Source organism: Mixophyes fleayi, chromosome 10, assembly GCF_038048845.1.
Source record: "Mixophyes fleayi isolate aMixFle1 chromosome 10, aMixFle1.hap1, whole genome shotgun sequence".
Lineage (NCBI taxonomy): Eukaryota > Metazoa > Chordata > Amphibia > Anura > Limnodynastidae > Mixophyes > Mixophyes fleayi.
Genome location: NC_134411.1, coordinates 104,547,892 through 104,572,042, shown reverse-complemented (window position 1 = coordinate 104,572,042; position 24,151 = coordinate 104,547,892). Strand labels below are relative to the sequence as shown.

Below are 24,151 nucleotides of genomic sequence, written 5' to 3'. Positions count from 1 at the left end.
CACAGTGATAGGGAATCTCCCATCACCAGGATGTATTATAAGATATCACTGTGTACAGGCAGCTGTAGCACCTACTGACCGGTCATCAGGTAACGTACTGTCACTAATCACAGTGATAGGGAATCTCCCATCACCAGGATGTATTATAAGATATCACTGTGTACAGGCAGCTGTAGCATCTACTGACCGGTCATCAGGTAACGTACTGTCACTAATCACAGTGATAGGGAACCTCCCATCACCAGGATGTATTATAAGATATCACTGTGTACAGGCAGCTGTAGCACCTACTGACCGGTCATCAGGTAACGTACGGTCACTAATCACAGTGATAGGGAACCTCCCATCACCAGGATGTATTATAAGATATCACTGTGTACAGGCAGCTGTAGCACCTACTGACCGGTCATCAGGTAACGTACTGTCACTAATCACAGTGATAGGGAACCTCCCATCACCAGGATGTATTATAAGATATCACTGTGTACAGGCAGCTGTAGCACCTACTGACCGGTCATCAGGTAACGTACTGTCACTAATCACAGTGATAGGGAACCTCCTATCACCAGGATGTATTATATGATATCACTGTGTACAGGCAGCTGTAGGACCTACTGACCGGTCATCAGGTAACGTACTGTCACTAATCACAGTGATAGGGAACCTCCCATCACCAGGATGTATTATAAGATATCACTGTGTACAGGCAGCTGTAGCACCTACTGACCTGTCATCAGGTAACGTACTGTCACTAATCACAGTGATAGGGAACCTCCCATCACCAGGATGTATTATAAGATATCACTGTGTACCGGCAGCTGTAGCACCTACTGACCGGTCATCTGGTAACGTACTGTCACTAATCACAGTGATAGGGAACCTCCCATCACCAGGATGTATTATAAGATATCACTGTGTACAGGCAGCTGTAGCACCTACTGACCGGTCATCAGGTAACGTACTGTCACTAATCACAGTGATAGGGAACCTCCCATCACCAGGATGTATTATAAGATATCACTGTGTACAGGCAGCTGTAGCACCTACTGACCGGTCATCAGGTAACGTACTGTCACTAATCACAGTGATAGGGAACCTCCCATCACCAGGATGTATTATAAGATATCACTGTGTACAGGCAGCTGTAGCACCTACTGACCGGTCATCAGGTAACGTAATGTCACTAATCACAGTGATAGGGAATCTCCCCTCACCAGGATGTATTATAAGATATCACTGTGTACAGGCAGCTGTAGCACCTACTGACCGGTCATCAGGTAACGTACTGTCACTAATCACAGTGATAGGGAACCTCCCATCACCAGGATGTATTATAAGATATCACTGTGTACAGGCAGCTGTAGCACCTACTGACCGGTCATCAGGTAACGTACGGTCACTAATCACAGTGATAGGGAACCTCCTATCACCAGGATGTATTATAAGATATCACTGTGTACAGGCAGCTGTAGCACCTACTGACCGGTCATCAGGTAACGTACTGTCACTAATCACAGTGATAGGGAACCTCCCATCACCAGGATGTATTATAAGATATCACTGTGTACAGGCAGCTGTAGCACCTACTGACCGGTCATCAGGTAACGTACTGTCACTAATCACAGTGATAGGGAACCTCCCATCACCAGGATGTATTATAAGATATCACTGTGTACCGGCAGCTGTAGCACCTACTGACCGGTCATCAGGTAACGTAATGTCACTAATCACAGTGATAGGGAACCTCCCCTCACCAGGATGTATTATAAGATATCACTGTGTACAGGCAGCTGTAGCACCTACTGACCGGTCATCAGGTAACGTACTGTCACTAATCACAGTGATAGGGAACCTCCCATCACCAGGATGTATTATAAGATATCACTGTGTACAGGCAGCTGTAGCACCTACTGACCGGTCATCAGGTAACGTACTGTCACTAATCACAGTGATAGGGAACCTCCCATCACCAGGATGTATTATAAGATATCACTGTGTACAGGCAGCTGTAGCACCTACTGACCTGTCATCTGGTAACGTACTGTCACTAATCACAGTGATAGGGAACCTCCCATCACCAGGATGTATTATAAGATATCACTGTGTACAGGCAGCTGTAGCACCTACTGACCGGTCATCAGGTAACGTACTGTCACTAATCACAGTGATAGGGAACCTCCCATCACCAGGATGTATTATAAGATATCACTGTGTACAGGCAGCTGTAGCACCTACTGACCGGTCATCAGGTAACGTACTGTCACTAATCACAGTGATAGGGAATCTCCCATCACCAGGATGTATTATAAGATATCACTGTGTACAGGCAGCTGTAGCACCTACTGACCGGTCATCAGGTAACGTACTGTCACTAATCACAGTGATAGGGAACCTCCCATCACCAGGATGTATTATAAGATATCACTGTGTACAGGCAGCTGTAGCACCTACTGACCGGTCATCAGGTAACGTACTGTCACTAATCACAGTGATAGGGAACCTCAGATCACCAGGATGTATTATAAGATATCACTGTGTACAGGCAGCTGTAGCACCTACTGACCGGTCATCAGGTAACGTACTGTCACTAATCACAGTGATAGGGAACCTCCCATCACCAGGATGTATTATATGATATCACTGTGTACAGGCAGCTGTAGCACCTACTGACCGGTCATCAGGTAACGTACTGTCACTAATCACAGTGATAGGGAACCTCCCATCACCAGGATGTATTATAAGATATCACTGTGTACAGGCAGCTGTAGCACCTACTGACCGGTCATCAGGTAACGTACTGTCACTAATCACAGTGATAGGGAACCTCCCATCACCAGGATGTATTATAAGATATCACTGTGTACAGGCAGCTGTAGCACCTACTGACCGGTCATCAGGTAACGTACTGTCACTAATCACAGTGATAGGGAACCTCCCATCACCAGGATGTATTATAAGATATCACTGTGTACAGGCAGCTGTAGCACCTACTGACCGGTCATCAGGTAACGTACGGTCACTAATCACAGTGATAGGGAACCTCCTATCACCAGGATGTATTATAAGATATCACTGTGTACAGGCAGCTGTAGGACCTACTGACCAGTCATCAGGTAACGTACTGTCACTAATCACAGTGATAGGGAACCTCCCATCACCAGGATGTATTATAAGATATCACTGTGTACAGGCAGCTGTAGCACCTACTGACCGGTCATCAGGTAACGTACTGTCACTAATCACAGTGATAGGGAACCTCCCATCACCAGGATGTATTATAAGATATCGCTGAGACAGCTGACTGATGAGACGTTGCCTGGTAATACTGTCCATTGGCCGGTGGACTCGCAGGTCACTCTCCAGGTTATGCGCACACGCGACCCAGCTAGGCCAGACTCGGGCCGTCAGCTCCACTTGTATAAAATAAATATGTTTAAAAATAGAAACAATATTTCCATGTGAAACAAATTCTTTATTCAAATCATGAAGTATCTCGTCACCCTAATAACAGAAGGATCATGGCGGTATTTGTTCTTATACCGCTGTGATCCGTGTTAAATAGGTTTCTCCAGCTTTGCATGGGGGAAACTTTGGCTGGAGAAACCCGGTAAATCATTTTCCCGCTGAGGGGAACGCTGGCAATGCCATCACTATCGCCAGTGGTGACCCTTTGGTAGATGCCCTGTCTGGGGCTGTTCTTTGTTTAATAAGGAGGCCCCATAATTAGAGTAAAATGCGTGTGCGGAGCGATCAGATAAACCTTAATAAAGTAATATTGTATTCAGGTGTAAATGATGCTGTGGTCCTGAATGTAATGTTAGTGAATGAGTCCAGCACTAGAGGCCCCGGAGCTCGGCATCTCCCCTGCAGGATACAGACATAATGTGTTAGTATCACAGCAACTGCAGCCTGGAGACACTGCAAACACAGACACACAACGTCCAGGGACTCGTCCGTTCTACGAGAGGTGAGATTACCCAGAAATGCCTCAACATACACTACATACCAGGAGAGACACATCACATACATGGATCTAACACACTACATACCAGGAGAGAGACACATCACATACATGGATCTAACACACTACATACCAGGAGAGACACATCACATACATGGAACTAACATACCAGGAGAGACACATCACATACATGGAACTAACATACCAGGAGAGACACATCACATACATGGAACTAACACACTACATACCAGGAGAGACACATCACATACATGGAACTAACACACTACATACCAGGAGAGCCACATCACATACATGGTACTAACACACTACACACCAGGAGAGACACATCACATACATGGAACACACTACATACCAGGAGAGACACATCACATACATGTAGCACACTACATACCAGGAGACACCTAGACACATCACATACATGTAGCACACTACATACCAGGAGACACCTGGACACATCACATACATGTAGCACACTACATACCAGGAGAGACACATCACATACATGTAGCACACTACATACCAGGAGACACCTAGACACATCACATACATGGAACTAACACACTACATAACTGAGGGTAAATGTATTAACTTCTGATTTCTGCATGTCGCTGCTATTCAGCAATGGCTTTAAAGGCATCATGACTTTCCAGTTTTGCTGGGAATCCCTTTTGCGTTTCCCAATTTATCTTAGGAAATATTATATTGTTTCTCGGATATATCAGTGTTTATTACTTTATATTAGCTGGGGAAAAAATAAGCTTTTCTATAATTCTTTCCAGTTCCATTTACATACTTCAGGCACTCCCAGAAAGGATCTTGTAATGTATTAGAACAAGTCTTTCATTACTCGGGTACCATATTTGTGTACTTTTAATCAAAGCCTGAGAGGACTCCAACAGGTCTCCTCTATTTCCATTACTAATAGATCAAATGTAAAGAGGATTAACTACCACAGCAGCTACTAGTCATTCATGTCAGTGTGGATCTATAATATATAATGTCTTCTATGTAAGGATCATGTCCTGGCCAATCCAGAGGACATCCCAGGTGACATCACTGTGGCGCTCGTTACTCCTACACTGTAAGAACAACAGTCACGTTTGTATCTCTGGGCCAGGAACCAACGCCTCCATCCGTCAGGGGTTATCTCTGGGCCAGGAACCAACGCCTCCATCCGTCAGGGGTTATCTCTGGGCCAGGAACCAACGCCTCCATCCGTCAGGGGTTATCTCTGGGCCAGGAACCAACGCCTCCATCCGTCAGGGGTTATCTCTGGGCCAGGAACCAACGACCTCCATCCGTCAGGGGTTATCTCTGGGCCAGGAACCAACGCCTCCATCCGTCAGGGGTTATCTCTGGGCCAGGAACCAACGCCTCCATCCGTCAGGGGTTATCTCTGGGCCAGGAACCAACGCCTCCATCCGTCAGGGGTTATCTCTGGGCCAGGAACCAACGCCTCCATCCGTCAGGGGTTATCTCTGGGCCAGGAACCAACGCCTCCATCCGTCAGGGGTTATCTCTGGGCCAGGAACCAACGCCTCCATCCGTCAGGGGTTATCTCTGGGCCAGGAACCAACGCCTCCATCCGTCAGGGGTTATCTCTGGGCCAGGAACCAACGCCTCCATCCGTCAGGGGTTATCTCTGGGCCAGGAACCAACGCCTCCATCCGTCAGGGGTTATCTCTGGGCCAGGAACCAACGCCTCCATCCGTCAGGGGTTATCTCTGGGCCAGGAACCAACGCCTCCATCCGTCAGGGGTTATCTCTGGGCTAGGAACCAACGCCTCCATCCGTCAGGGGTTATCTTTGGGCCAGGATCCAACGCCCCATCCGTCAGGGGCTCCGTGTGTCGGAGTGACTCTTATTACAGACATGTTCAGGGACCATCAGCTGCTTATTACACTGGTCAACACTCATATTATTGCCAATCACAATACAGTGATTTTGGGGTAACTTGTGGTGTTGATTCCAAACATGACATCAGTTTTGCTAGATTGGGTCTCATTTTTAAGATAATTGGTACCACATTGAAACACATAATAATGCAAAAAAATGAAATCGCATTGAGATTGTCTGAATTCATACAAAAGTAAACACATGAAATACATAATGACATTTTATTCTGTATAACAGATAAACATACCAGGCCGATTCAGATAATTACAATTAATGCAGTAAAACGCTGTCTGTACGATTTACTTTTATGTGGGTTATCAGGACACTCACGTTGGAGGCTCCAGTAATACTCAGCCATCATGTGTCTGTCCCATCTGCCCTGTCCTCCATCACCTCTATATCCTGATAAAACCTCTCTCCTTGTTCTCACTAAAATCACCAGGATTACCCAGAAATCTGTGTAAGTGGCTATGGAGATAAAGTACCTTTATACTGATATCAGTAGCCACAGTTTTACGTTTGTGACCATGTTTTGCACTAGTCAGCTCTGTGGTTACCCAAGAAGTTCTTGACAACTGAGACATAACTGCACCAGCAGAAGCTTCAACTCCATTCATACATTTTGTGACATTAGATTCCTTGACAAGATTACAAATTTGAGGACCATCAAAGATTGCAGCTTTTAGTTTTTCCATACATAGTCCTGGGACCGATCTACAAATCGCCATCTTTGTCCAAGGCCTTAATAAATTGTTTCATTAGTCCCAGCTTGATATGGAGAGGTGGGAGAATAATTTTTCCCTCTCAACCAATGGCTCATTAAAGATGTTGGCTGCACCTACAGTCACGTGATCTCTATAAGGACAGGACACTTTCCAATTATCTTGCTTTGGTCTACAATCTCACAAATAGATTAAACAAGGGTACTTTGTACCCAACCAAGTACCTCTGGATCCTGCTCTCACATAGCTCCACCCCTTCTGCACTGGCCACAACCATTTCTGTTTCCCAGTTACCTACCTCCGAATCCTGCTCTCCCCTGGCTCCACCGCCTTCTGTAACCCAGATGTCCTCCCATGGTTCCACCACATCTACATCGGCCCCACCCAGTTCCTGTTCGGTGAGCAGCACCCTCCTCTGATTGGTGCATCTCAGTGCTGTCAGTCATCTGCTCTCTTCTTCTATCACTTTTGTTAATGTGTCCAAATTTCTGTCAGGGTTTTTCCAGCTACGGTCACCCTGTCACCTGGGCTGCAGCTAGTAATACATCCCCTCTCCTGACCCAGATGTATGTCCATCCCTGGGTGTGTCCATCCCTGGGTATACTAGTAGTCACCTTCAGGAATGTACATTGTGTGTAAGTAAAACGAAGGTGCAGAACAGCTGGAACTCACGGTAGACTTTATTCCCAGATGTTAATTAGCTCAGAATGATGCTTTCCCAAGACTCGTCTGGGACTCGCTCAGATGGATCCTGCGGGTCACCGGTGTACAAGCTGGCAGGAGTAAAACAGACGCTGTACCACCCCCGGCTGCCATCCTTACGTAGAATGGAGATGGACACTATTGGGCACAAGCTGAGCGATCATCACTCGAGGACCAGCACACCCTGCACCCATAGTGAGTATCCGCTATCAGGACCTCTGAGGTCAGCACGCTGTACGCTTTATAAAGGTGCAGTCCTACCAGTATCACATACATTATCTTACTCACTCGTAGAATATACCCTGAGCGTGGACAATAGTGGGGTCAATAAGATTTTCCATCTTGTCTCTTGCAGAAAACTTCAGCAATGCCAAGATGCCCACATATGACCTCCCCGAGCACCGTCTGCCATCACTTGTGAGTCCATCACATTTCATACCTCTAATTCTACACATCCCGTATTATAACTATTACCCTGTTTGTCTCAGGAGGTCACAGACATCGGGAGGCAGATCACACAGCGATATAGAAGGGGTAAGGTGGCGCCAATACCCCCTGGCATGACCCAAGAGGAGTGGCTGAGCTTTACCCAGGCCGCTAATGACTGGTACAAATATGTTCCATATGCTGGAGAGCTTCAGCTGCAGGACCTACAGAAATATGGTGAGGACACAGATAACCGGGCAGGGTCATTAATCACCCATCAGGGGAGATCAGTATGATCTGTCACAGTGCTTCCCAAACCTGGTCCCTAGTGACCCCTAACAGGGCTTGTTGTCCAGATCTCTCTGCTGGAGCACAGGTGTAGTCATTACTGAGTGATACAATGTAACAGATCCACAGGTGTAATCATTACTGAGTGATACAATGTAACAGATCCACAGGTGTAATCATTACTGAGTGATACAATGTAACAGATCCACAGGTGTAATCATTACTGAGTGATACAATGTAACAGATCCACAGATGGTATAATTATCTCACCTGTCACCTGGAAGCTGCACTGTGAGGTACCCTGAGGACTGGGTTTGGGAAACACTGATCTATCATCTTCTGTTATTGATGCAATAAAATGGAACTTGTATCTGCATTTATCAAACATCTCACAGGCAATAGGGCTCTTTGTCCTTTCATAAATAGACACCACATTAGTCATAGAGGCTGCTAGGTGCAACTGCGATAGTACTAATCTTGTATGTTCCTCAGTTACTAAATACTGCCGCTCAGTAAGGCCTTATTAATAACATGTATCTATGTATCTGCCCAGTAAGATGTAATAGATAAACATAAGAGCATTTATTAGTTGTAAAGGTCAATCCCCCTCCATGATCTCACTACGCTGACTCTATTTACACCCTCAGTAACATTTTGTTATAGTATAAGATATTGATGAATAAAATATCACATCGACTCAACACTCTTACAAATCAGTGAGTCAGGCAGACCATTGTATATATGAAAAGTATTAAGATATAAATGTCTATTAACCAGATTATTTGTTTGTAGTCTACCATTTATTCTATATATTCATAATTTACAGAATGATGGATTACTAACATCACTATACATCTGCAGAACATTGCTCTGTTCCCCCTACCCCCTGACAGATATATAGTGATATATTCTACAGATTATTACATTACTGACCTCTCTAGATATCTGCAGAACATTGCTCTGTTCCGTCTACCCCCTGACAGATACAGTGATATATTCTACAGATTATTACATTACTGAATTCTGTAGAGATCTGCAGAACATTGCTCTGTTCCGTCTACCCCCTGACAGATACATAGTGATATATTCTGCAGATTATTACATTACTGACCTCTCTACAGATCTGCAGAACATTGCTCTGTTCCGTCTACCCCCTGACAGATACATAGTGATATATTCTGCAGATTATTACATTACTGACCTCTCTACAGATCTGCAGAACATTGCTCTGCTCCATCTACCCCCTGACAGATACATAGTGATATATTCTACAGATTATTACATTACTGACCTCTCTAGAGATCTGCAGAACATTGCTCTGTTCCCCCTATCCTCTGAGATACAGATTGGTATATGCTGCACAGTTGTTGCAGTGACTATGTCCAGGAATAATAAATGACTATTCTCCCACTCCGGCTCTGTCTCATCCTCGCATTGGTTACCAATAGCTAATATTTAATAACTCACAAATGATGTCATGTCTCTTATGTACAGTGTTAGGGTACAGAGGTCGTGTGGTAAGCTGCCTGTCCCCCAAGGTCTCTCGTTCCTGGAAGGTAAGAGAAAAACAATATTTCTTATACAGATACGTGTTACTGCATTCACTTCCAATTATCTCTATAACCCTGAACCTAGCGGTTCCCTGAGCATCATTATTACCTGATCCGTACCCTAGAGGTGCCCCCAATACCAATACTACCCCATAGGTGCCCCCAATAATAATACTACCCAATCTATCCCACAGAGGTCCCCAATACCCTTATAATTCTGTCTCCAGGTCCCACTACATGCTCTCCCAGGATAGCACTGCTGCTTCCTCAGCTGCTGTATTTTTGCATAATATACTGATGAGGGCCACCTTGACAACATTATGGGCCCCCGGGCAAAGCAGTGCAGCGGGGCCCCTACCTCTATATATGTGTATTATATATATATATATATATATATATATATATTTATTTATTTTTGCAGGATTTATTTTTTTTTGCAGGATTATTTATTTTACTTAAGAGCCCTGTCTATGGGGCCCCCAGGCACCTGCCCATCGTGCCCAATGGAAAAGATGGCCCAGATACTGATTTCCATACTGCGCTGTGCAGACATATGTCCATTTGTAGACTTTTACGTATCGCTGACTTCTGTCTCCTGGGGGGTAGAACAGGGACACAGAGGTGTAAGGACAGGTTCACGTAACAGTGATTAGCGTTTCAGGAGTCGCAGCGATATGTACTAATGATGTCTGTCGGCAGCACTAGTTAGACGCTTTGATTGGTTGATTACATTTTGACCCTCCAGCTGATAGTACATAAATCATTAGCATCACACCTATATCATATGGAGCTGCAGCCATATATTCACATTACATTTGTATTACTGTCTCCTATAGTCAAGCCGGAAATTCTAGCCTATGTATACGATTGGTTGTGAGCTGCTCACTTCGCCTTCCCCCTGGACACTATACAGCCCTCTGCATATCCTAGAGGAGCCCCCGATCTCAGGGCCGATTGTAGCACTCATCATACAGTGAGAAATCTACATGTAGTGTTAGAGGGTGATAGGTCTCTTCTCTTTCCTCTAGTACTGCCTGCAGCAAAACCTGACACTGGATCACCATGGTCAGAGACCGCTCCCTGTGGAAACAACGTAAGATATAGGCAGATCTAGCGCCCCGTTCCCTCTGTCACCCCAGTGATCCCTCTAACGCCGCCCCGTTCCCTCTGTCACCCCAGTGAGCCCTCTAACACCACCCCGTTCCCTCTGTCACCCCAGTGAGCCCTCTAACACCACCCCGTTCCCTCTGTCACCCCAGTGAGCCCTCTAAGGTCACCCCAGTGAGCCCTCTAACACCGCCCTATTCCCTGTCACCCCAGTGAGCCCTCTAACACCGCCCTATTCCCTCTGTCACCCCAGTGAGCCCTCTAACACCGCCCTATTCCCTGTCACCCCAGTGAGCCCTCTAACACCGCCCTATTCCCTCTGTCACCCCAGTGAGCCTTCTAATGCCGCCCCGTTCCCTGTCACCCCAGTGAGTCCTCTAACACCGCCCTATTCCCTCTGTCACCCCAGTGAGCCTTCTAACACCACCCCGTTCCCTCTGTCACCCCAGTGAGCCCTCTAACACCACCCCGTTCCCTCTGTCACCCCAGTGAGCCCTCTAACACCGCCCTATTCCCTGTCACCCCAGTGAGCCCTCTAACACCGCCCTATTCCCTCTGTCACCCCAGTGAGCCCTCTAACACCGCCCTATTCCCTGTCACCCCAGTGAGCCCTCTAACACCGCCCTATTCCCTCTGTCACCCCAGTGAGCCTTCTAATGCCGCCCCGTTCCCTGTCACCCCAGTGAGTCCTCTAACACCGCCCTATTCCCTCTGTCACCCCAGTGAGCCTTCTAACACCACCCCGTTCCCTCTGTCACCCCAGTGAGCCCTCTAACACCACCCCGTTCCCTCTGTCACCCCAGTGAGCCCTCTAACGCCGCCCCGTTCCCTCTGTCACCCCAGTGAGCCTTCTAACACCACCCTATTCCCTCTGTCACCCCAGTGAACCCTCTAACACCGCCCCGTTCCCTCTGTCACCCCAGTGAGCCTTCTAACACCGCCCCGTTCCCTCCGTTACCCCAGTGAGCCCTCTAACACCGCCCGTTCCCTCCGTCACCCCAGTGAACCCTCTAACACCGCCCCGTTCCCTCCGTCACCCCAGTGAGCCCTCTAACACCGCCCCGTTCCCTCCGTCACCCCAGTGAGCCCTCTAACACCACCCCGTTCCCTCTGTCACCCCAGTGAACCCTCTAACGCCGCCCAGTTCCCTCCGTCATCCCAGTGAGCCCTCTAACGCTGCCCCATTCCCTCTGTCACCCCAGTGAGCCTTCTAACACCGCCCTATTCCCTCTGTCACCCCAGTGAACCCTCTAACACCGCCCGTTCCCTCTGTCACCCCAGTGAGCCTTCTAACACCACCCCGTTCCCTCTGTCACCCCAGTGAGCCCTCTAACGCCGCCCCGTTCCCTCTGTCACCCCAGTGAGCCCTCTAACGCCGCCCCGTTCCCTCTGTCACCCCAGTGAGCCTTCTAACACCGCCCTATTGCCTCTGTCACCCCAGTGAACCCTCTAACACCGCCCCGTTCCCTCTGTCACCCCAGTGAGCCTTCTAACACCGCCCGTTCCCTCCGTCACCCCAGTGAGCCTTCTAACACCACTCCGTTCCCTCTGTCACCCCAGTGAGCCCTCTAACACCACCCAGTTCCCTCCGTCACCCCAGTGAGCCCTCTAACGCTGCCCCATTCCCTCTGTCACCCCAGTGAGCCTCTAACGCTGCCCCATTCCCTCTGTCACCCCAGTGAGCCCTCTAACGCTGCCCCGTTCCCTCTGTCACCCCAGTGAGCCCTCTAACACTGTCCCTTCCCTGTCACCCCAGTGAGCCCTCTAACACCACCCCGTTCCCACTGTCACCCCAGTGAACCCTCTAACACCTACCTCTCTTCTTTCTACAGAAACACCTTCCGCATGTTTGGCTCTTCATACAGGTGAGTGGTTTTCCAGCCATCAGCGCTGACTACGTAACTAATGCAGCGGGGACAGGCAGAGGCTTGGAGATAGACATGGATAACAGTGGCATGCTGAGGCACCGGTCATTGGCAGAGTGGAGAGGGTGGGAGGCAGTGTGGAGTGAGATGAGGTCGGAGATGGAAGTGAGCGTGAGTGCCTAATTTGGATTATGTAAAGCATGGTGAGCAAGTATAGCAAATGGGAGAGTGCGGTGCTCCAGGAGGGGTAAATTAGTCACGGGATTGAGGATGGTTTGAAATGGGGAGAAACGGGTAAGAGACAGGCCAAAAAGAAGGAGGTTGCAGTAAACGAAAGGGGATGAGAGTGTGGTTGAGAAAGGATCTTATCCTGGTGAGGTTTTGAAGCTTAGGAGTGAGACGATGTGAGGAGTGAAGCAGAGGATGGCGTAAGGGTGACAGCCAGGCAGCGGACATGAGGAGACCGTAGTGTTGTCCATAGAGAGAGTGAAGAGGTTTGGAGACTCTAGAGGATGATGAGGGACATCCGTGAGGAGGCAGCAGGCTGATACCTGGACACATGAGAAATGAGATGTCGGGGGAGAGGGAGATTTGGGTATCAGTGGCATAGAGGACTGGAGAGCGAAGGAGTCGTTTAATTCACGGAGAGGAGGTATACAGCAAGAGCGGAGTCTTCTGGGACTCCAACAAGTAGAGGGAGAGGAGTGGATGGAGGTAGAAACAGGTGAGGTGTCCAGGAGGATGAGCAAGGAAATGACTTAGTAGAGAGAAGATTGTTGGTGACTTTAATGAGGGTACACTCGGTGGAGTGGAGGGGATGGAAGCCAGATTAGAGAGGGTTGAGAAGGCTATAGAGAAAAGAGGAAGCTTGTGAGGTATTATAGACAAGCCACGCAAGTAGTTTGTAGGCAAATAGCTGATAGTTAAGAGAAAGGTGTAAGGTCAAGGGAAGTTTTTTTGAGGATGGGTGAGATAAGAGCGTCTTTAAAGGATGAGGGGAAGATGCTTGTAGAGACAGATAAGTTGAAGAGGTGGGTTAGATGCAGGGAGGGTTCAGAGAGAAGAAGCAGAGAAGGTGAGAGGGGATGGGATCAAGGGGGCAGGTAGAGGGGGGAGAAGATGACAAAAGAGCATGGACCTCATTCCCAGAGTTAGCGGTGAAGTGGTGGCAAACGCAAGGGCCACAAAGGAAAAGAGGAGGAATGGACAGAGGAAGGAACTTTAAGATGGGAAAGACACAACAGGGACTGAAAGACTGGGTGGATGTTAGAGGCTTAAGCTAGGTTTGCTTAGAGAGAAGGCAGTGCTGGAAGACATTAGAAGTGGAGGCAGTCAATGTTACAGTGGGATTTCCTCTAACAGCGTTGAGCAGTATGGGAACATTTCTGAAAGTAACGGGTATGCTTGGAGTACCATATCTGAGAGGTGACAGGAGGTGAGGTGACAACGCAGTTATACGAGGAGTCACCCAGATTAGGGCATCACAGATGACAGGATAGAGGAGTAGTCCAATTGTAGGAGAATAGAGGGCAGGATAAAAAGCTTTGGGATGACATTGAGAGCACATGAATAGAGGGGACGGGGAGAGACTGAAGGAAAGGGGGTTGAGGTTGGAAGGGGAGATAGAACATAGGTGGGAGAAGACGCGATCAAGGGAGTGACTCTTACAGTGGGTGGAAGTTGACTGGGAGAAGACAAAGTAGGAAGAGAGGGAGAAAAGTTCAGAGTCAGTGGAGTTATTAATGGAGATATTGCAGATTTCCCCCAACTCCATTGTTGTAACGTGCCACAGGATATTCACCTTGGAGACTTGCTGCAGACATGAGTACAGCCCCGTATGAGGCTTACAGTCTACTTATCCAACAATGTCTAGGGAAGCAACTCGTGTGTGTGTGTGTGTGTGTGTGTGTGTGTGTGTATGTATGTATGTATATATATGTATATGTATATATATATATGTATATGTATATATATATATATATATATATATATATATATATATATATATATATATATATATATATATATATATATATATATATATATATAAATAAAACGAGAAGCAGCTATAAACTGCAACACAGAAAGTGGCTGTAAATTATATTAACAAACAAGCAGTATATTTATCATTTAACACATGATTTTTCTGATGCCAAATGGACTGGCTTATATTAGTCATTTGATGTGACACATTTTAATGAATTGCCACTTCGAAAACAAGCCCAGGACCAGCACAATGTGATTTCAGACTTACAGAAGGGTCGGTACACAGATCCCACCCAGGTCACGCAGTCAGATTGTATAAGTAACGTACATTACATGGGACAAGTTCTGTAACTCTCTGGTGTGACATCTTTATTTTGTCATTAGCAGCAACACATACATGAGACCCTGGCACTGACTGAGCGGAGGGGAAGAGGAGATTGGGATGCTGGAAGAGAGATCGAACAGATAAATTACAGCTTAAATAAACGGATATCACAGACAGGTCTCATCATTTCTTCATCCCACAATGCAAAGTTGTTGTATTAGCTCAGGAAGTTTACATCATTGTCCCCATTAGTTTATACACAGGAGAGGAGAACCACATCCAGGACAACCAATCCCCCCCTTACAAACAACATGGAGGGTGGATTATAAGGCTTGACCACAATGTGATTCCATAGCACTGCCTGGTAGTATAAATTGAAGCTGGGGACTTGAAGACCACTTTGGATTTGAAACAAGGGAAAAGCTTTAATAGCCCAACACTTTCACTAGGTGAATGTGGAGCAAAGGCTCTGAAGTGTATATAATAAAAGGTTAGATAAGTAATGATAGGATGAGATATAGGAAATAAGGAAGAATATTCATTTTAACAAAACCAATACTGTCATAGCATAACCAAGTAGTTCTGTTGCCAACTGTCAAGTCTTTTAAACAAGGAGATGACCAGGGGTGAGAACCAAGCGCATCAGAGCAGATGGAATATTCAGCCCCCAGTATTTCATTTATTAGTCTTGACACTTACATGTGAAGGCAGAAACCATTGTATCAGGGAGCGTTACATGGAGAACCTTTGATTTGTCATTAAAGTTGTCAATTTCCTTATTCTGGTCTTGGAAAGAAATGGAAAGTTGCGTAATAATGGCTAGAAAGTCATCTGCAAACAAGGCAGATCTGTGGTGTTATTACCCCCAAAATGTTGTATTTGAGAGGATGACCTGCACCAGGAAATCATACAGATCATGACGTTGAGCGGGGAAAGTGGACAACCGTGTCAAGTTCCTTTAGTGACACTAAACAAATCTATAAACATCTCAATCTGGACAGAGGGGTCTCTTTTATAGGATGTCCATTATTAAGACCCCTCTGCCCAGGACAGTTCCATGACCAACCAGTCCATCCTGTCCGAATGCTTTCTCCGTATCAGTAGAAGAGCGAGGGATTACTTTGGAAATCACCTGGTGAATGAGATTGATAACTTTGGGGATGTTGTCCCTAAGGCTCACAACCCCATCTGCTATAGGCAGCTCCTTTACATACAACATTGAACATTGAACGGGAACAGAGGTCTGTAACTTGGGGATTCTGTCCTGGTCTGGGCAGGATAAGTAACATGAGCAATAAAAGACTGAGGAGAAGATGTAGCAGAATCAGATATACAGTAAGGAAGCATTTACTGCCGAAAGATTTTATGGTAATGGACAGGAAAACCATCCGAGCCTGGACTTTCCCAGTACTTGTCTGTAACAAGCCCGGTGAAGTTCTGGAAGGGTAAATGGTGAATCTAGCTTCTCTGATATTGGCTACTAAGGGGTATATTTACTAAACTGCGGATTTGAAAAAGTGGAGATGTTGCCTATAGCAACCAATCAGATTCTAGCTGTCATTTTGTAGAATGCACTAAATAAATGAAAGCTGGTATCTGATTGGTTGCTATAAGCAACATCTCCACTTTTCCAAACCTGCAGTTTAGTAAATCTAGCCCTAAGAGTAGATATATCTGTTGTGGTATGTGTGAAATACGTGTGGCCTCAAGGTTAGTGTCTGCTGAAGATGTTTTCCGCATTAGTTTTAGTATGAAAATTCAAAGGTAAGGGGGATACAAAAAGAAGAAAGAGGAAGGATCAAAAACAGGGAAGTCGACACAAAGTACACAAAAATATTATGTGACCACTGTAACATATAAACCCCTATGTATGGAAATCTAGCATCCAGTGATCGATTATAAAGACACATACCAATGTTTAGATGGAGGATCTAACGAATTCCTGGCGTCAAGTAATTGTACACTTGAAGCTCAGAGAATGACTGAAGCTTTGGAGACTGGGAGTGTGGACTCTTTAATAAAAGAACAGAGACAAAATGGTGAATTTTTAAAAATATTTAAAATAAATACAGTTGCAAGTACATACCGCATGGCATCAACATTTCTAGGATTAAAAGGCAACCAATGTGGTTACATAATAAAAACAAAAGAGAGCATTTAGATTGTTAACACTAGAATGGACTGAATGCATGACAGAGATACCAGGAACATGTAAATAGAAAACCAGGTTTCTAGAAGGCTGAATGGAACATGGACTGCGAAAGATTGCAAATATTATCCCAAAACTTTATCCAAGTTGATACATAGGAAGAAAAATAAAACTGACAATATTGTGCCAATATATGATAAAATAGGAAACATTATTAGAACATAAAGCTGATCTATGATACATGTTTTTTCATCTGCATTTCACAAAGAAGGAAAGTACAGTAGGACATAGGCTGTGTAGCGGTAGATGTATGCCAGCCATTATAACATAGACCCCAATGCTCAGTTACACCTAGACAAGATTAGGACACAGGCTGCATCCTCTCAGGTGTGCTAAATACACTACGCTCAATAAATGATACAACATTGTTGTTATATTAATCTTTAAAAAGTGAACAGATTCTGGACCAGGAAATGATAGACCTGTAAGACGGACTGATGCTATGGGTGAATTATTAGTAGTGATCCTAAAATATATTGTAGCAAATAATGTGATAATACAGTGTCAGCGAGGCTTTATGAAAGACTAATCATACCTAACAAAGATAATGAGGTTTTATGAGGAAGTGAACTCTCAAACTGGATGCTGAGAACACAACTGATAGATAGATTTGAATTCTGTGAAAGTGATACTGTAATATTGTTATATTGTTCCACAGTCATACATAGGATGCTGGTACTAAGTCTATGGGATGCAGTAAGTACATGGGTAGTATAGAAGATGAAGGTCATTTGAAATGGGACATATTGGGACGGGGATAAAGTTATGATTGGTGTCACTGGGATCAGTATTGGACCGTTCTATAAATGACCTTGAAGACAACGTAGAGAGTGCCATGTCTCTATCTGCAGATGTCTCTACACTACGTAGGGTGATTAGCACAGCGCAGGATAGTAACGTGTAATAGAAGGATTGTGCCAAAATGGAAAACTAGGTTTAGACATGTCGGATGTAATTAATGTAGATAAATGTAGGGTATGCATCTGGGCCATGGTAACAGCTATGCTACCTACAGATTTAATGGAATATAAAATATATTAGCGGGCAATACAAATAACTGGCAAATGGACTTGTCGCACCAAGGACCATACAGAGGACAAGGGTGGATCAATGACAAACAGGAAAGACAGTTTCATCATCAGAGTGGGAAGGAATCTTTACTGTAAGGGTAGTTAAGCTGCAGAATCCCTTATCACATGATGGTGGTGAGAAAGTCACTAACAGAATATACAAAAAGAAAGATTCTTTCTACATTTTTTTTATCTGTTTTGTTACTTTCAAAAACAAAGATTGTATAAAAATAATTTAGGAATGGATTGGAGTCTTTTTCACTACAGCTATAATTAATGAAGGACATTACGAAGGTGACTGAGCCAAGGAATTTATCCACCACCATTACTGGGGTGTGGAAGGGATTTCTCCCGAGCGAGGCTGACCTGGAAGCTGTCTCAGAGGAGTTTGTTTTGCTTCTTCTGGATCAATATATCAGATTAGATCAAATGTTGAACATTGTGGCCCTTTATCTTTACTTCAATCTTATTATGGAGCCACTAACTGTATAACACACGAATGGCGCCATTAGGCCCCGTCCCACTGCTAAACTATACCACCAGTTCATCAGCAGGGTGGGTGGGGTCAGGACGACTTGATTAGCCTCGCCCCCATTCACTTCCCTAACTAAGTGGGCAGGATGCGGGAGGTCGCCCTGCTCTCCTGGGAGTCCGGGAGAACTCCCAAAAATGTGTGAGTCTCCCGGATATTTCAGCAGGTGCTCCTCTGTCATCATTACTGTATATTAAAGGTGGGGGGGTCTGTTTCGGGGGCTCTCTACAGGGCCACAAAAATTTATTCAAAATCAAATGCTTTATTTCATTAAAGATATGTGCCAAACTACACGGAAAAATAATGTTGTAATACTTATTAGCAATATTTAATAGATAGTTAAAGATAGTGACAACATAAGGTATACGGGTGTATTAAAAATTTCAAGTTGACAATAACTGAAAGTTCTGTTGTGGGGTTATAGCCAATAGCTGCTGTGTTATTATCTCATGTCATTCATGTCACCGTTAGATTCATTGTCACTTCTGCTTAGATATCTGTCTCAGGTAGTGATTACGTTATACTTCTAGTTAGATTATTATTATCAATGTAAATATCACCTTTCTGTCTTTATTCACTTGATGTTCACTGTGAATTTACAAACCCTTAAGACCGTACTCGGCAGTAAAAATCATTGAATACGGCGATGATTTTATTATGACTTAGACTTATTATATCTATTTATAGAGATTGTATCTGTTTCCTCGCTACACCTATAACTATCTTCCGCATACACTAACAGAGCTGCTAACTGGAGTCTTGTGATGCTACAGACGTATGTTTCACTATAGCTTCCACTGGGTATATTGACACTTTCACACTTTAACAAACCTTCCTACTTAATATTTAATAGCTGGTTAAAGACAGTAAAATGATAAAGTATTACAACATTTGTTTTCTGTTTAGTTTGGAAGATCTTTTTAATGATATGATACAAATGAAATAAGGTTTTTGAATTTTAATTAATATTTGTGGACCTGCAGAAAGCCCCTGTAATACCACCCCCCCCCCCCTTGTCTTTGATACAGATATTGTATCCTAGTCAGCAGAAAATGTGCTCTTTATTGTACACTATCAAAGAACAGAGGCTGTATTGTACACTGGCCATGGGTTAAGAAAAGTTATGTTGTCTACTAGCCACCAGATAACACTACTGCACCAATAATGGGGACTGCGTTGTACACTAGCCGCCCGATAATGGGGACTGTATTGCACACTAGCCGCCCGATAATGGGGACTGTATTGCACACTAGCCGCCCGATAATGGGGACTGTATTGCACACTAGCCGCCCGATAATGGGGACTGTATTGCACACTAGCCACTAGAGATGCTCACTGACCCCCGTGAACTGGTTTTCATTTTGGATCTGGATTAGCTTTGTGTTTTGGCTTTAGCAAAACCGCCCTCGTGTGTTTTGGATTGTTTAGCAAAAAATCCTAAAATCACATAATTTTGCTCTTTTTTTTGTTCCTACATTATTATTAACCTCAATAACACTAATTTAATGTCATTTGCAGTTATTTTTGACCACCTCACAGACCACAATATTATTTTCATACACTTTTAAACAAATACTGCAGCGACCTGGCTGGATGGTAAGCGACAGAGCAATGACACAAACACACGGCAGTTCCCAGCACATCTAGGACACATTAGCACACAGAAGGGGCAGAAAATAAAAATGGGGGTCCGTCCTCCCTTCTACCCCCCACTATGTTGGATCTTAAAAAGGATTCCAAAACTCGAGAGATCCAAGATCCGACGACGTAATGATGACGTTTTGCCTCGTTTTCAAATCCAAGGATGTGCGACTCTCGGTACTCGGATCTGCTAAGTTCGGGTATGTTCGGTTCTCGGAGAACCAAGCCTGAGCATCTCTACTTGCCACCTGATAATGGGGACTGTATTGTACGCTAGCCACCTGATAATGGGGACTGTATTGTACACTAGCCATCCAATAATGGGGACTGTATTGTACGCTAGCCACCTGATAATGGGGACTGTATTGTACACTAGCCATCCAATAATGGGGACTGTATTGTACGCTAGCCATCCGAATGGGGACTGTATTGTATACTAGCCATCCGATAATGGGGACTGTATTGTACGCTAGCCATCCGATAATGGGGACTGTATTGTATACTAGCCATCCGATAATGGGGACTGTATTGTACGCTAGCCATCCGATAATGGGGACTGTATTGTACGCTAGCCACCTGATAATGGGGACTGTATTGTACACTAGCCATCCAATAATGGGGACTGTATTGTACGCTAGCCATCCAATAATGGGGACTGTATTGTACGCTAGCCATCCGATAATGGGGACTGTATTGTATACTAGCCATCCGATAATGGGGACTGTATTGTACGCTAGCCATCCGATAATGGGGACTGTATTGTACGCTAGCCATCCGATAATGGGGACTGTATTGTACGCTAGCCATCCGATAATGGGGACTGTATTGTATACTAGCCATCCGATAATGGGGGCTGTATTGTACGCTAGCCATCCGATAATGGGGACTGTATTGTATACTAGCCATCCGATAATGGGGACTGTATTGTACGCTAGCCATCCGATAATGGGGGCTGTATTGTACACTAGTGACAAGAGAATGGGGGCTGTATTGTACATTTATTCTCTGCATAGGCCCTGCAAGGGGTCACTGTGGTGATATGTTATGTGGGTTGTGCTGGTATAATGTATGGGAGGCCATTATAATGTGGATCTGTGAATGAAACTGTGAGAACATTAAGGATGGGAGTAGGGTCTCTATTGTCTTCTAATATGGAGATTTTGTACAAGGATGTGCATGGTGTGGATTTAGTTGTACTGCAATGAAATGCACCAGTAAAGTCTGTAATATGGGTCCTCTCTGCCATGCTATTCTGCACCTACTTACACTGATCCCTTCCCCTTTACTCAGTGACAGGTCTATAGATACTGGTAATGCTGCCCGGTGAGGGGAGCCGGTTATTACAGTAGTCATGGCAGACAGGCAGCCACTTGGAACGCCCCATCCGCTGTGTGTTGGGCACTGTGTTCCTGAAGCTGGCCCAGGTCGTGGAATCTCTCCCCACACCACAGACACTTGTACTGCTGCTCTCTGTTGTGGACACTTTGGTGCTTGTTCAGATGCTCCCGCTGCTTAAAACTTTTGTCACACGACAGGCACTTGTAGGGTTTCTCCCCCGTGTGTACCCGCCGGTGTCTCTGAAGGTCTGATGCATATTTGAAACGTTTTTCACAGTCCGGGCACTTGAGAGGTTTGTCTCTGGCTGGGTCACAGCGATGCTGCACAAACTCCGAGGAGGAGAAGAAGCGCCGTTCACAGGCCGTACATCGCAGCGGCTTCTCTGAACAATGTGCGGCCTGGTGTTTCTGTAGGGCAGACGAGCGCTTGTAAGTCTTGTGACACACACTGCATTGGAACGGCCGCTCTGCACTGCTTTGTCCACACTTGTGTCTTAACAACTCCTGCGACTGGTTGAAGCCCCGCTGGCAAGCATTGCATTTGAAGATGCTCTCTGCCGCGTGTTGGTTATACACCATACCCTTATCACACAAAGTGCAGTTGGTGGGATCCTCGGTTTTGTGAGTGCGTCGATGTCTCATGAGTGCGTACTGTTGCTTAAAACTCATCTGACACAGGTCGCAGTGAAAGGGACGCTCCTCGCTGTGTGTCCGCTCATGCTGTCTCAGGTCAGATGGGCGACGAAAAGTCTTTTGACAGGCGGCGCACCGGAAGGGTCGCTCTCCTGCTGGCGTGCACGGGTGATGCAGTAACTGCGAAGATTCCTTAAATCGCAGCTGACATGTCTGGCATTGGAAGAGCTGCTCTCCAGCGTGGGCATACATGTGCCGTAAGAGGTGGGAACGATGCTTAAAGCTCTTCTCACATACTGTGCACTTGTAGGGGCGCTCAGAGCTGTGCGTCCGCTTGTGATGCACAAGGTGCGAGGACTGGCTGAAGCTCTTATCGCACAGCGTGCACTTGTATGGTTTCTCCCCGGTGTGAATGCGCTCATGACGAGATAGTTCTGATAGGTGTTTGAATGGTTTGTGGCACAGGGTGCAATTGAAAGGTCTGTCATGTGAGTCATGCAATGACTGGGCAGTGGTGGTTAGGGGAGGGGGTCCAGTGGGCAAACAGGCTCTATCCGCATCCGGGGATTTATACGTTTTTTCACAGATAGAGCATTTTAGGGAACTCTCGTTATGGGCATTGTGGTGCTGGGCGAGTGAGGTCAGGAGCGAGAACCCCATTTTGCAGACACCACAAACAAAAGGTTTTTGCTCGACCTGTGTACACTGGTGTTCCAGAAGCTCGGTTGCCTGATGAAAGATCTTCAGACACTGGGTGCATTGGAAGGAACGGTCCTGACTCACAGAGGGCATGCACTGATGTTCCTGTGGGTTGGTGAGGTGAGAGAGGTCATGCCCACATAACCCACATTTGTGTAGGGGCTCGCTGGGTGGTAAGGGAGGATGCTGGACCCCAAGCTCTGGTTGTAGCAGAATACCATACACGGCACAGCCCAGTGGGTTCTCGGCAGAGCCTGGGTTGGGGTGCTCCCCGAGGGCGATGGGATGCTGTTGGGTAGGCTGCAATGAGAGCGGTGGGGCCTGTGCGGGAGGCCAGCCCTCTGACATGCTGGGGGAAAGGAAAAAGAAGGCTTCAGGGTTTGTGGTGCGTTGATGTCCGTTCCAGCAGAACAGTCATTCGGGGGATGTGTCTCCTGTGCAGAATGTCACTGCATTATTCAAAGGATACCTGGAAAGAGAACAAGAGTCTAAGCAGCTTCATGAAACACTACACCAAGTATAATACATAGAAATGAGCCCTATGACATGGAAGGAACAAAATGTATATATTAAATATGAGACAAAACACCCCACATAGGGGTGCACAAGATGAACGTATGGGGGAACTGGAATCAGAGATTCTGATTTATTTTCATATAAGAAATCGAGATATCATTCATCAACAGTGTCCTATCTGTGAATGATTACAGGAGGTCGGCTCTTTGCTTCCAGGAATATATTCTGTGTTTATTATCATTTACGTTCACCTCTCTTGGTACTTAATTCCTCAGATTTCTACACCGCTGGGCATTGAGGTCCCATTCCGGGACCCATCTCGACGTGATACAAACCTATTATTTTCCTATTACAGTTACCTGTACAGTATGAAATGATTTAATAAGAGACACTTTTACAGCAATTATTTGACCGATAAGTAAAAAGAACAGAGCACGGTGGGAAATGGATCATGCAGCAGGGGTGCAGGCAGGCCCGGCGCTCCCATTAGGCACTAGCCTAGGGCGCCGTGGACCCTAGCACCGGCCCTGGTTGCAGGGCCTTTAATTCCCCATCCTTGGCTTAAATACATAAATGGCCGAGAATGGGCACTGGACTGGCGCTTCCTGGCACTACGCACTGGTTAATAAAATTGCTGATCTTCATTATTAATAAACTAGCAGCTC

At 45.7% G+C, this 24,151-nt stretch overlaps 2 protein-coding genes across 2 annotated transcripts; one reads left to right on the top strand and one right to left on the bottom strand.

The window, feature by feature from the left end:
* The first annotated feature begins 3,898 nt into the window (after positions 1-3,898).
* On the top strand, positions 3,899-15,016 carry SPMIP8 (sperm microtubule inner protein 8). The gene is made up of 8 exons (XM_075189437.1): positions 3,899-3,967; positions 7,291-7,497; positions 7,658-7,719; positions 7,791-7,965; positions 9,511-9,572; positions 10,595-10,659; positions 12,506-12,538; positions 14,909-15,016. The coding sequence occupies exons 2-8, from the start codon at positions 7,308-7,310 to the stop codon at positions 14,937-14,939; spliced, it is 618 nt and encodes a 205-aa protein (XP_075045538.1). The 5' UTR covers positions 3,899-3,967; positions 7,291-7,307; the 3' UTR covers positions 14,940-15,016.
* Positions 15,017-16,844: 1,828 nt separating this feature from the next.
* Positions 16,845-23,700, bottom strand: ZNF319 (zinc finger protein 319). The gene is made up of 2 exons (XM_075189436.1): positions 20,583-23,700; positions 16,845-20,549 (listed from the first exon to the last, which is right to left on the bottom strand). Exon 1 carries the CDS (start codon positions 23,316-23,318, stop codon positions 21,651-21,653), a length of 1,668 nt encoding a protein of 555 aa, XP_075045537.1. The 5' UTR covers positions 23,319-23,700; the 3' UTR covers positions 16,845-20,549; positions 20,583-21,650.
* Between the last annotated feature and the right edge of the window lie 451 nt (positions 23,701-24,151).